Genomic DNA, 14350 nt, shown 5'->3' with positions numbered 1-14350 from the left:
TTGGGCACCTACCAACCTGAGGAGTTCATCTTTCACTGTCCTATCTTTTTGCCTTTTCATGCTGTTCATGGGGTTCTCAAGGCAAGAATACTGAAGTGGTTTGCCATTCCCTTCTCCAGTGGACCACATTCTGTCAGACCTCTCCACCATGACCCTTCCATCTTGGATGGCCCTACCCGGCATGGTTCATAGCTTCATTGAGTTAGACAAGACTGTGGTCCATGTTCCAAATAGGAAAAGGAGTACGTCAAGGCTGTATATTGTCACTCTGCTTATTTAACTTATATGCAGAGTACACCATGAGAAATGCTGGGCTGGAGGAAGCGCAGGCTGGAATCAAGATTGTCGGGACAAATATCAATAACCTCAGATATGCAGATGACACCACCCTTATGGCAGAAAGTGAAGAAGAACTAAAGAGCCTATTGATGAAGGTGAAAGAGGAGAGTGAAAAAGTTGGCTTAAAGCTCAGCATTCAGAAAACTAAGATTATAGCATCTGGTCTCATCACTTCATGGCAAATAGATGTGGAAACAGTGGCTGACTTTATTTTTCTGGGCTCCAAAATCACTGCAGATGGTACCTGCAGCCATGAAATTAAAAAACGCTTACTCCTTGGAAGAAAAGTTATGACCAACCTAGACAGCATATTAAAAAGCAGAGACATTACTTTGCCAACAAAAGTCCGTCTAGCCAAGGCTATGGTTCTTCCAGTGGTCATGTATGGATGTGAGAGTTGGACTATAAAGAAAGCTGAGCACAGAAGAATTGATGCTTTTGAACTGTGGTGTTGGAGAAGACTCTTGAGAGTCCATTGGACTGCAAGGAAATCCAACCAGTCCATCCTAAAGGAGATCAATCCTGGGTGTTCATTGGAAGGACTGATGTTGAAGCTGAAACTCCAATACTATGGCCACCTGATGGGAAGAGCTGACTCATTTGAAAAGACCCTGATGCTGGGAAAGACTGAGGGCAGGAGGAGAAGGGGACAACAGAGTATGAAATGGTTGGATGGCATCACCAAATCGATGGACATGGGTTTGGGTGGACTCTGGGAGTTGGTGATGGACAGGGAGGCCTGGCGTGCTGCGATTCATGGGGTCGCAAGGAGTCGGACACGACTGAGTGACTAAACTGAACTGAACTTTGTGCTTTGGGGTTAGGGAAGTCCTTTTGGGTAACTCATGATGACTGTCAACCTCCAGAGAGAGACTGTAATACTCTACATTCTTACCTGAAGTCCATGACTTCAACCGAAGTGAAATAGCGGTTCAGAGCTGGTGAATCACTGTACACGTGTGTCACCTAAAACAAACAGGGGCAAGTTAACAACCACACATGACAGCCAGATCATACTGCATATCACCTGACAAGCAAAACTACTCCTGGGTGATGGAAATTCCACCCTAGGGAGGAATGAACTTACCAAGAGGTTCTGGGTGAAGAAACATGAAGGGGTGGGCCCCACACCAACCTAAATTCAAGTTGGCACTCATTTAAAAGGACCTCATTTGTAAGGACCAAGTGATCAGGCTGGGATTTTCAGCAACTCTTACATGTTGCACTGTGACGTGTGGTCTGACTGGTCAACAGCCTGAGCCCACAAAGACCCAAGCACCACGGGAAGGAGGGAATCTCTAAGGGGCTGGGAAGACAGAACAGGCGACTCAGGGGCCCACACATCACCAGACAAAGAAAGGCCTCTTCTCTCCTTGCCGGGGAACTTCACTCCAAGGAGACACAGTCATGTGGTTTCTGGATAATGCAACCAAATGAGTGGTACAATTGCAATGATACAAAGTTCTTATTTTAGCCATCAAGTGTTGCAACCATAAAAAACAAGGACACCTGTGTTCCCACTCCCCAGGTTTCACCCCTTCACATTTTACCACATGTAGCTGAGCCCTTTACCTGAAGAAACAGCACAGTTAACGTTATTCTCACACACTATTCCACCTCCCTCTCTCCCTGCCCACTACGAACCACTGTCCTGAAGCTGTCGTGTATCTTTTCCACGCATGTTTTCATGGATGCAACACTCTCTTGTGTAATCATAACTATATGTAATTTTTTTTTTTTTTTGGCTGCTCCACACAGCATGCGGGATCTTAGTTTTCCAGCCAGGAATAGAACCCATGCCCCCTGCAATGGAAGTGTAGAGTCTTAACCACTGAACTGCCGGGGAAGTCCCCAACAACTTGATCTTTTTAGAAATACATATATAAATTCAATGCATGTTTTTATTCAAATAAAACATACCGTATTCTACACCTTCTCTGATTTGATTTTTTTCACTCAAAATCACATTTGCAGTTTACCCACAATGGTCCCTTGGAGAGCACGGAGATCAAACCAGTCCATCCTAAAGGAAACCAACCCTGAATATTCATTGACAGGACTGATGCTGAAGCTGAAGCTCCAGTACTTTGGCCACCTGATTTGAAAAGCCAACTCACTGAAAAAGAAAAGACCCTGATGCTGGGAAAGATCGAAGGCAGGAGAAGGGGATGACCCAAGACGAGATGGTTGGATGGCATCACTGACTCAATGGACATGAGTTTGAGCAAGCTCCAGGAGATGGTGAAAGACAGGGAAGCCTGGCGTGCTGCAGTCCGTGGGGTTGCAAAGAGCTGAACACAACTGAGCGACTAAACAACAACAACACAATGCACTTCTAGATGGAGGTCACTCGGTCTGACTCCTACCTCTGCAGAGATTCCGTGAAATGACAGCTCCACCTCCTCCCCTCCCCTCCTGGGGGCCACGTGCTTTGTTTCCGACTGTCTCCTGCCACAGCTATGCTGAGGTGATCTGCTTGAACATCCCTAGGCCTCTCTTCTCACACAGGTAAGAGATTCCCTGGGTCATATACCAAGAGGACGACTTGGGTCTAAGAGTTAGCACATCTCCACCTTAACTCTTTCTGAATTGCACTCCATTTCACTCCCCTCCCACCAATGTACACGTGCTCTATTGCCCACAGCCTTGCCAGCATTTAAGGTTACCAGATTTTTCAATTTTTGCCAATCTGATGAGTTTTCATTGTGTTTACACTGTCATATTGTGTTCTAGTGAGGCTGAGTGTCTTTTCAGGTGTCTATTAACTATGGAATTTCTCAGCTTTGAATTGTCTGCCAGTGTTCTTTCTCTCGGGTTGCATTTTCTTACCCAAACTGCTTTACACTCTGGATACTAGCTGTTGGTTTGATGTCACAGATATCTTCTCCCACTCTTTGATTAGTCTTTCCATCATGTTTCAGAGATGTAAACCCCAACCTATAGTACCCCAGAACTTGTGGCTGAACGCATTTACATTGCATCTCTCTAAAATTATTACTTTGAAGTTTAAATGCCTTGTTCTTAGCAGGCAGGAGGACAGTGCTGGGATCTGGGTACTCCCCCAGCATGAATCCAGCTCTGAGGCTGGAAGCAAGCCTGTAGCTAGACCCACTCCTGCTGGCCTGAAGCCTCAAGCCCAACGTTGCTCTGGAAACTTCACCCCCATGGGTCCTCTGTGCTGAGCTTGGCATGCCCCGCTGCACCCATCATGGCTTGTCGCCTCACTGCTTTATTCCGCAGCAAGCAGCAGAACTACCCCCGAGGAAAGCCTGCCCATCGTCCCCCACCCACCCTCGGCAGAATCTCAAGGAGGCTGCATCCGTTGTTTGCTCCCACCACACTCACGGGTGACAATCAAATTTCCCCAAGGTAGAGCAGAGGGGTTTAGAGCACTTCCTCCAACCCGGCCACTACTGCTGTCACCTGCATCAGAAGCTGACAGAAGAGGCACTGCTGTCTTTGCCCTCTGTTCCCTTTGTGCTGATGGAAAAAAATAAAAAAACTCTAGGCCTTCAGGGAGGTCACTCTGCTAGTAAGGAATCTAGTCCTAGATGTACAGACAGCCCAGCGTCCTCACGTTTTACCACACAACCCGTTCAGATGGAGCGAGGGGGAAAGTGTCTCCTGAACAACAAGGACAAAAGTAGCATAAAGTGTTAAGAACTCTGCGGGGAAGATGACTGGGCCATCTTAGAGTTTCTGAGCCCCAGAGAAAGTTGCCAACAGTCATTTAGAAAACCCGGAGGTTGGCGCAATCCCAGGACTGCTCAGAACAGGGAGGAAGATGAGGATGCTAGAGAAGGCATTTTTTCTCAAGCGCTGAAAATAACAACAACAATAATAACAACAACAATATCCCTCTCTTCCTTTTATTTTTTAATTTAATTGCAGGATAATTACTTTACAATATAGTGATGGTTTTTGCCAAACATCAGTATGAATTGGCCATAGGTATACATGTGTCCCGGTCATTCTGAAGCCCCCACCTGCCTCGCTCCCCACCCTATCCCTCCAGGTTGGCAGAGAGCACCAGCTTTGAGTGCCCTGCGTCATATAGCAAACCCCACCTGGTTATCCCTCTCTTCCTTTTAGATTGAGCTTCTTTTGTCAGAAATTATGTCTGTCCTTCCTTCTTTTTTCCCTCCCTCTCATTCTTCCTTTCATTAATTCTTAGGGTCCTAAGCACTGTGTTTTGCACATTGATACTCAGAAAAAGTTTTAAAATTTCATGTTAAGAGATGGCGTGGTATACTAGATCAATTTCAGTGTCCACTCTAACATTTTTTTTTTGTGGCACCATCACCTACTATGATTAGGAAATATTTACATATTTAGGAGCTGTCAACCACACTACTTTGGGATCAAAAGAGTGAAAAGAGGCGCTCCTCACCCCTTGCTCTGGTGTTTCCCAAACTGTGCCAATGAGGCTGAGTGCAAACTGAGCTTTGAGCCCAGTGAGCCGATCACCAGAGTCAGGCACAGTGGCTCATCAGAAACCAGTTTCCATTATTTACAATGGAGCTTTCCAGGTGGTCCAATGGTTAAGAATCCGCCTGCCAATGCAGGAGACTCAGGAGACAGGAGTTCAATCCCTAGGTGGGAAGATCTGGAAAAAGAAACAGCAACCCACTCCAGTATTCTTGCTTGGAAAATTCCATGGACAGAGGAGCCTGAGGGGCTGTAGTCCATGGGGTCACAAAGTGTCGGGCACAACTGAACACACACACACACACACAATTACTGACTATAGCCAAGATATGGGCGCAGCCTAAGAGTCCATCACCAGATGAATGGACAAAGGAGAGTGGTATACGCAGATGATGGAAAACTACTCAGCCATGAAAAAGAATGAAATGCTGCCATTCGCAACAACATGGATGGTCTTGGAGGGTATTGTACTAAGTGAAATAAGTCAGAGAATGACAGATACTGTGTGATATCAATTATATGCGGAATCTAAAAAGTAAAAGAAATGAGTAAATATAACAAGAACAAAAAAGAAACAGACTCACAGATGCAGAGATCAAACTAGTGGTTATCACGGGAGAGTGAGGAGGGGGTGGGGCAAGATGTGGGCAGGGGGTTAAGCAGTACAAACTACTATACATAAAATAAACAGGCGATAAGGATATATAACACAGGGAATATGGCCTATATTCTTTAGTAACTATAAGAGGAATGTAATCTTAAAAACTGTGAATCACTATGTCACACACCTGAAACATATAATACTGTGTATGAACTATATCTCAATTTTTTTAAGTAATAATGTTAAAAAAAGAAAAACATCTTCCAGAGCAAGAGGGATATGTCCCCTGCATTATTAGAAGGGCCACTGCTGACTCTGGCATCGAGCAGGTAAGCTGAGCTATGACGCTGAGTAGCTACCAGGTTAGCTTAAGCAAAGTTATCAGCCCAACCCAAAGAGAAGGAAACTGGCAGTGAGATATGAGAGGAGCCAGGAAAACTGTGCTTAGAAAGCAAGACAATAAAGCAAAACAGAGGGTGCAGTGTTTCAATATCCATTCCCATTTACTTTCCAAACCCAGAAACTGTCCTAAGTGGAAGAAAAGGGTTCTCGATCTGACAGTAAGATAGTAATATCTCCAAGTTCCTCATTTTTTTCCCCTGAACATTTGTTGGGAAACCAGAGAGCAGAAGTTTCTTCACCTCACTGCACCTTATGTTTATCATCTGCAAATCAGATAATTCTTTTTAAAAATGCCTTACAAAGTTCTTTATATGCATCTGTGGGTATACAGGGAAAGTGAGGTGATTTCCATTTATCACAGTAGGAACCAACTCAAAGAGGCCTGTGAACTTGCCCCAGAGACCCACCAGTCCCTGTTCCTCAGCCATTATACCACAATGAATTAAAAACACCTGCAGAAGCTGCTCATATCTGCTTCTATGACCAGAGAGATGGCTCTTAGGTGAGTGAGTGACACCCATTTCCCCCTGACATAGACCAGTGACAACTGTGGATGCTGACTCACTTGGTTTCTCCTCGGCCAATGCAAAACCTCTCAATCAAAAAAGTAAAAAAGAGGGCACTGCCCTAGCCATCCACTGGGTAAGACTCTGCCCTTCAGGAAATAAAGGGAACTCACCCCGTTCAATCTATCTACCATAGGGACGAGAGTAACAGACAGCAGGCTGGTCATGCTTAGATTTTGTTCTCACAAACTTTTCTGGGTCTGACTGTGAACCACTCTGTCTTTGACAGAATAACCAGGGCTGCTCCAACCAACCTTTATGGTCTTACTGCAGAGCCCTCATTACACACAGAGGCTCCTTCTCCTGCATTCCCCGCTCCATGAACGATATCACCATCCACCCATGTGGTCACCCAACCAGAAGCCTGGAGCCATGCTCTCCCTCAGCCCACATCCTACCAGCCATGAAGTCCTATTGAGGGAGCAGACCTCTGAAATCTCACCTGAACCTCAATTATCTCCCCTGACATTGCCCTAATCCTAGGCTCCCTCACTTGTCATCCTTCTAACTAAGCCCTCCACTTCCAATGTTCCCATCATCACACAAAGACTAAAATGAGAAGTTGACCATGTCAGCCTGCAGATGAAAATCTTCCAGGACCTCGCCAAAGAACCGGAAACCTTCGTAATCTGACCCCTTCCTTTCCGTTCAGCCTCACCTCTGCATTTCTGCTACACAGTATGTGGAGCTCATAGCACACTGCTGGGCAGATACCCTTGTGTTCTCTGCTCTCTAATCTGGAATACCCCTAGTTCACATTTCAAGACTCATCCTCCTCCAGGAGGCCCTCCAAGCCTCCATCTCTCCTCTGCGGTTGTAAATCACACTGTACATATCTCAGTGATGGAACATACCACACTGCTCATAACTATTTAATTGCTTCCTCTTGGACTCCAAATTCTTCCAACTGGGACTTTGAGCCCCACTGAGGGCACAGCCTCTATGGCCCTGGCACTAAGCATGTTGTCTAGCACCTCACAGACCCTCAATAAAATTTCAGGTTGAATCAAACCTAAGACCAGAGTGAGAAACAGAATACTGTCCTCCAGGACACATTCAGCTGGAGGCCAGGGCTCTTCCTTCCAGCTTTGCACTACAGAAAATCTATTTCTAAGCACTGGTTTCTGCCGATATCCAAAGAATCCAAGCTTGAAGCTACTTACTGGCTAGCTCTAACCCAGCTGCTCCAGAAGAATTCACACTCTAATGCTAAGAACTCAGTAATAATACATAAGGTAACTTACCCGCTTCTGGAGCATGTCAGGTAATTCCTCTTCAGAAACACACTCCTCTGGAATCTTTAGCATGACCGAGAATGTTTCATTTGATGACAATTCAAGTATTTCATTTTCATCTTCATCAATATAAGTTACTAAACAGAATGGGGGGGGGGGATAAAAAGTAAAAGTAAGCACATGCATAAAATAACATTCATTCCATTGGCTGCTATACTTAAGAAATAAACGAACAATGAGTATTCATCAAGCCTAGTCACAGTAAGCAAGTATGAGCAGAAATGCTTTCTTTTTCTCAGGTAGGCTGAATAAAGACAGGGGCTTGCCTCCATCACAATAAAATTTTGTTTCTTTATCTGATGACAGAGGGGGCTCAGATTCCATTGAACACAGACTGGGTGAAGGGCAGCTGGAAGAGGTGGGAAGAACATGAATTTCTTTGTCAAACTGACTCTTGCAACTTAGCTACTTTTACAGGTGTCAAGGCAGGTGCTAGAGATGGCCAACAAACAACAGGAGATGGGGGACAGGAGCAGAGCAAGGGATTTCCCTGAATCCCCTGTGCTTCTGTACCCACGCTGAGGACGTGACATCATTGAGAACAGCTCCTGGGTTAGAATCCGAGCTAGTAAGCATGAAGTCATCACTCTCCAGGATGTCCCAGGTGGGAAATGTTGACACACTCTGTTTGTAGAAGGAATGGACACTGCACTCAGAGTCCCAGGGCCCACGGGACTCACATTCCTAAGACAACAGTTCTGTGCTGCTTGCATTCCAAGGACTGTGAGCTAACTGATTTTTAAGTTGTTAGAGCCAAAGGGAAAACACACTAAGTCAGCAGCCAGGAACTTGGAGCTGGCCCACTGGCACTCACTAGGCTCCCCTGGCCCCCTGCCAGCACCACCTGGGGACCACCTCTCCAACCCTGAGAAAAGCGTGGGTGGGAGGAACCTGGTGTTTGTGGGCCATGGACTTCTCTGTAATCCCGTGCCTCAAACATAACATTATCAGTCTCTTTACTGGACTTTGCAAAAGCCACTGTGGTATCGACTCTGGGTTTATGATGGAAGTGAGAGTCCAGGTCCTTATTCCCTGAGGAAGTCTGAAGTGTGAGCCACAAGATCAAGGGAAGTTGCAGAGGAGTTAACACAGCAGGTCGGAGGCTGCCAGCCTTGGCAAGGCCGGTGCAAGGTTGACCCCTTACTGGAATCTGGAACTTGGATTCCCAGAGAATTCCCACGTTCCCTGGTAAGAGTGGCTAGCTGTGCCTCAACTGTTTACAGAAACAGCGTGGCTTGTGCCGAGCCTCTCCTTTCCTTCTGGGAGTCTGGGGTTTTAGTAGGTGCCAGGCAGAGCCTGCCCATGTGACCAATCCCAATATAAACTGAATCTCTAATGAGCTTCCTTGGTGGACAAGACTTCACATGTTGTTGCCACAATTCATTGCTGGAGAAATTAAGTGCACCTGTGTGACTGCACTGGACGGGGATTCTTGGAAGCTTGCCCCTGGTTTCCTCTATATTTTGCTTTATATCCTTTAGCTGTAATAAATCATAATCACCTTTATAATATGTGCTGAGTATCATGAGTCTTATCAGCAAACTGATGAATCTGGGGGTAATCCTGGGGACCCCAACACAGGGAATTATCCCTGCATCATTAATTGTTGTAAGTCATCATGTTATTTTGTCTGAGAATAAAAAGTTATGCCCTCAGGAATTTCCTGGTGATCCACTGGTTAAGACTCGGCACTTCCACTGCTATGGCCCTGCATTCAATCCCTGGTCACAGAACTAGGATCCCACAAACCACCAGTCAAAAAAAAAAAAAAAAAAGACTTAGGGCCTCAAAGCAGAAAACTTGCAAAGTATAGAAAACTGCAGCAAAGCAAAAAAAAAAAATTACTAATAATTCTTTAATCAAAAGGTCTCCCCCCATATTTTATATATTTGAGGTCTTAATGAAAAGGTAATTTATATATTGCTTTTTATTGTTTGCTGCCCTCATTGTTTATATGTCTTGATTCTTTTGTTGCTGTTATTAACATATCAAAAGGCATTTCCCACATGTTCAAAATTCCTTGCAAAGATTATTTTAATGGCTACATTATTGTTCTAAAATCATTTAATGTTTTCAGCTTTCCAAAGTTATAAATAATGCTGCAATGAGTATCTTTCAGCTCTACACCCACCATGTGCATTTCCAGAGTAGATATCATTACCTCAGAAAAGAATAGGGATGCCAGAGAATGGATACAGGAGTCACAGAACTGCTGAACTCAAGGGCATTAAGAAATGCCAAGTTCACCATTGTATATACTTGCTTCCTTTGCCATAGACTAATTGCCCATAATCACATGGGTTTACATTGATCTAGATTTCTGTTTTTGTGCCAGTGTGATACTGTTTTGATGAGTATGGCTTTGAAGTATAGTTTGAAGACAGGGAGCCTGATTCCTCTAGTTCCTTTTTCCTTTCCCAAGGTTGCCTTGATCATTCAGAGTCTTTCCTGTTTCCATACAAACTTAAAAAATTTTTGTTCTAGTTCTGTGAAAAGTGGTAATTGTAAATTGTAATTGTATTTTGTAATTGTAAATTATAATTGTAAATGTCATTGGTAATTTGATAGGGATCGCAGTGAATCTGTGGATTGTTTTGGACAGTATGGTCACTTTGACAATATTGATTCTTCTGATCCAAGAACATGGTACATCCTTCCATCTGTTTGTGTGTTCTTTGATTTCTTTTATCAGCGTTTTATAGTTTTCAGAGTAAGGGTCTTTCACCTCCTTAGGTAGCTTTATTCCAAGGTATTTTATTGTTTTGGGTACGAAAGTAAATGTGATTGTGTCCTTAATTTCTCTTTCTGATCTTTCATTGATAGTGTATAGAAATGCAACAGATTTTTGCATATTAATTTTGCATCCAATAACTTTACCAAATTCATTAATGAGCTCTAGTAGTTTTCTGGTATTGTGTTTAGGATTTTCTAAGTATAGTATCATATCATCTGCAAACAGTAACAGTTTTACTTCTTTTCCAATTTGGATGCCTTCTATTAAGAAATGCTGAGATCAAAAAGAGGTCTCTAATAATAGCTCTACTGTAATAACTTGTATGTTCTGAATAATGAATCTGTACAAGAACTAGCTAAAGAGTTGTGTTTGTTAAAATAGTAACAACAGCCACAATAGGCTTACCCAGTCAGCAGAATCTTTATGCTATTAATGAGATTTAATCTGGACAGTATTTCCAGGTAGAGAAAATGTCTTTTAAAAATCATAGTACATACACAGAGTACACTGTTGTCGTTGTTCAGTGGCCCAGTCATGTCCGACTCTTTGTGACTCCGTGGACTGCAGCATGCCAGGCCTCCTTGCCCCTCACCATCTCCCAAAGTTTGCCCAAGTTCATGTCCATTGTTGAGATTTAATATGGGCAGTATTTCCAGGTAGAGAAAATGTCTTTTGAAAATCATAGTATATACAAAAGTACATTGGAAATACACAAAAATAGCTCTTTGGCAGGAATATAAGAAATGAGCCCAGAGAGGGAGGACTTAAATGCCAGATGTCTTCAGGAGATAACGGAAGTTGTTAAATGTCTCCCAGGAAGGAGACAGAGGAAAATCTGTTGGTGACAGATGGGATGACAGGCAACTGGGGGAGACTGGAGGTAAAGAGGCCACCGGACGCCAGAATAGGAAAGACAGATTTCAACTGACAGCCGTGAGAAGAGGAAGGAAGGAGAGGGAAGAGGAAGACCAGGATGGTGGAAGCAGAGCTGACTGTAAAGGTGGCCAGAAGTTGTTTGAATTCCACCTCAGCCAGTCACAAGCCATGTGACTTAGGTCATTTAAATCTCTGAAGCAGTTTCCTCAACAGAAATACCAATGTCTATACTGTAGCTGATGGTAAAGGTAAGAACCACCATATCCAGCAGGGAGCCTAGAAGTAGGTGGGTAGTCAATGTTGAAAGTTACTATCAAGACACTACCAAGGAATGATTGATAAGACCTAGTCATTATCTAGCTACAGGAGAGAAGAAGAAATCAAAAATGTTCCAAAGAATCAACCATGGGTAACAGGAAGAATAATAGCTGCTATATTAAGCATTATGCACAGACATCCTGCTATGCACTTGCAGTTTTTAACCTCATGTAATCCTCCAATCAACCTTATGAATTAAATATTTATGTTTTCATTTTAAAATGAAGACATTCTTAGAAAAAAGGCATAATTTGCTTAGGACAATTGGGCTAGTTAAGTGGGAGGGTCAGGGTATATTTATAGACACAGATTCAGAAATCACTTATATTTTACAAATGAGGAAACTGAGGCCACGAACATTGAAGAATTTGCCTGAAGTTACACAATTGGATGATATAAACCTGGCTTCATGATTCACCACGAAAATATAAAGGGTGAGGAAGGGGATTCCCACAAATAGTAGTTTCAGATGAATGATTAAGACAGTGATAGTTATTTCCAGGTTGAGAACTCCAGCAAAGAGCATGACTAAAACTCAGGGAAAATGTGTGCATGAATTTCTCGGAGTCATTTCCAAGATGGGGATGGCCGCTGACTTGGGACTAAATGAACTTCTAAAGGGAAAGAACGAAGAATGAGAAAAGTCAGAAACCTGAAGATATGCCTCCTGCAACCACAACACAGAGGCCAAAGGCAGAAATAAAGTCTGGGAGTTCTGAAGGCCTGAAAGAGTACAACACAGCAGAGAGAGCTGACAGCTGCAAACAGGGCAGAGAGGGGACGGGAGAAAGACCACCAGGCTTCATCGTCAGACACTTGCTGTTCACCTTAGGAAGAGAATTTGGGACCAACAGATACAGTAGTTTAGGAGTACAGATCTCTCTTTCTAGAAGTTTGCCAGTGAAAAGAGAGAAATATCTAAATGAAGTAGCAAGATGCTGATGGAAGACTGCTCTGAAAGAGAGACTATGAGCACATTTGAAGAGGCCCAAGAGGATGCTTTTAGAGAAGGCGTGCAATATCTGGAAGTCCACAGGTCAGAAGAAGCTGGAGAGGATTCTATGGAGCGCATAGGTGAAGAGGTTGGTCTTAGGAAGGCAGAGGATCATATGATACATGAGGGAAAGAGAAGCAGGGCAAAATGCAGAGAAATTTCAAGGTCCTGGACTGTGAAGTTCCTGCTCCCAAGGACCTTGCTGTCTGCCTAAGATTTTCCCAAAGTCACCCTATACCAGGGAGCAACCTGTGTGACCTACTTATCTATCAGGACTGTGTGATGTAAGCTGTGGTTCTTATTCCCAAGATCTGGTAAGAGAGCTGAGAGGCATCACATAAGGGTTTCTAAACTATTAAAAATGGTCACCTTTCAATCACATTTGTAAGCATCTACCTACTTGTCACAGTTTGCATTCTGTAACACTTAAAATATTTTTGCCCAAACCAAGGAAGGGTTTCACTAGTTAAGGTGTTCCTAGGATCTTTCCCCTGCCTGGTTGGGACAGGTTAATAAAGAAAGCAGAGTCCTTGAGGATGCTTAAATGATTCTTCAAATTATCCAGACAGGAAAGGACTTAGAGAGAGGAAGGGAGGGAGACAGAGAGGAAAGCTTCCCCCCACCCCGCCCACTGCCTTTACCCTTCACAACAAGGAATTTGTAATTCCTTAGGGAGAAAGAGAGAATCCATCAGTATTTCTCTTTTTGAGAGCTGGATCAAAACTAGGCCTCTAGAGACAACAAGGAGATTCTCTGATCTATGCCCCCGCCCCCAAATTGTCCATTTAAAGAAGGTCTCAAAAAGAAAAAAATTATAATAATAAAGTTTCATTGTCTCCGTGAGCCTGGAGGAGTGTTAGCCTCTGATCCACAATATGGACACAGCCCAGGGTCAATGCCTTAAGCTGAGCTGTGATCCTAACTTTCCATCACTTCAGTGGCATTCCAAGGGCAGAGTGGGGGGCCAGCTCATCCCAGGTACAGGCAAGAAGGGGTGCACTATCTGTATAGAATTAATAATAATGCAACTGACCACAGGATGGTCTGCTTGTATTATCACCACATCATGGCCATTCCTATCAATGTCAGTGATAAGATACAGCTCCCCCCAGGCATCTCATTCTGGGTACCCTATTGTCCCCTCCCTAGAATTGGATGCCCTTCCACACTGGGATACAGTTAATGTCCCCTCTCTGTCCACTCCAGCGCCGCGGTTATTATCATCTTCATCTCTAAGCCTTAGTCTGGGGACTGCAGAGCCCTGAGACAGTAGAGTAAGGAGGCAGGAGGAAGGGAATGGCAAACAAGGTCCTGAGAAACTTCACTTCTGAATGAAGACACAGCATCACTTTTTAACAAATGCATACTCATTCCTTTGTTTTATATATTGAAGTATAGTTGCCATACAATATTATATAAGTTATGAAAAGAAAGTGAAGTTTGCTCAGTCGTGTCCGACTCTTTGCGACCCCATGGACTATATAGTTCATGGAATTCTCCAGGCCAGAATACTGAAGTGGGTAGTCTTGGCCTTCTCAAGGGTATCTTCCTGACCCAGGGATTGAACCCAGGTCTCCCACACTGCAGGCAGATTCTCTACCAGCTGAGCCACAAGGGAAGTCCATGGATACTGGAGTGGGTAGCCTATCCCTTCTCCAGCGGATCTTCCCAACCCAGGAATTGAACTGGGGTCTCCTGCATTGCAGGCGGATTCTTTACCAACTGACCTATCAAGTGTACAATATAGTGATTCACAATTTTTATAGGTTATAATACATTCATAGTCATTATAAAATA

General features: G+C 43.9%; 1 protein-coding gene across 2 annotated transcripts in view; it reads right to left on the bottom strand.

Moving 5' to 3' along the window:
- The window catches only part of C31H3orf52 (chromosome 31 C3orf52 homolog), a 34959-nt gene that overhangs the window by 6598 nt on the left and 14011 nt on the right, over positions 1 to 14350 (bottom strand). For both annotated transcript variants that reach the window (XM_043893079.1, XM_043893078.1), the window contains exons 3-4: positions 7581 to 7708; positions 1235 to 1305 (exon numbers count right to left, since the gene is read on the bottom strand). In XM_043893079.1, coding sequence (XP_043749014.1) covers positions 1235 to 1305; positions 7581 to 7708 — 199 coding nt within the window. The remainder of the gene's footprint in view (positions 1 to 1234; positions 1306 to 7580; positions 7709 to 14350) is intronic.

The sequence above is a fragment of the Cervus elaphus genome, chromosome 31 (assembly GCF_910594005.1).
Source record: "Cervus elaphus chromosome 31, mCerEla1.1, whole genome shotgun sequence".
NCBI lineage: Eukaryota > Metazoa > Chordata > Mammalia > Artiodactyla > Cervidae > Cervus > Cervus elaphus.
This window is presented reverse-complemented; position numbering and strand designations above follow the sequence as displayed.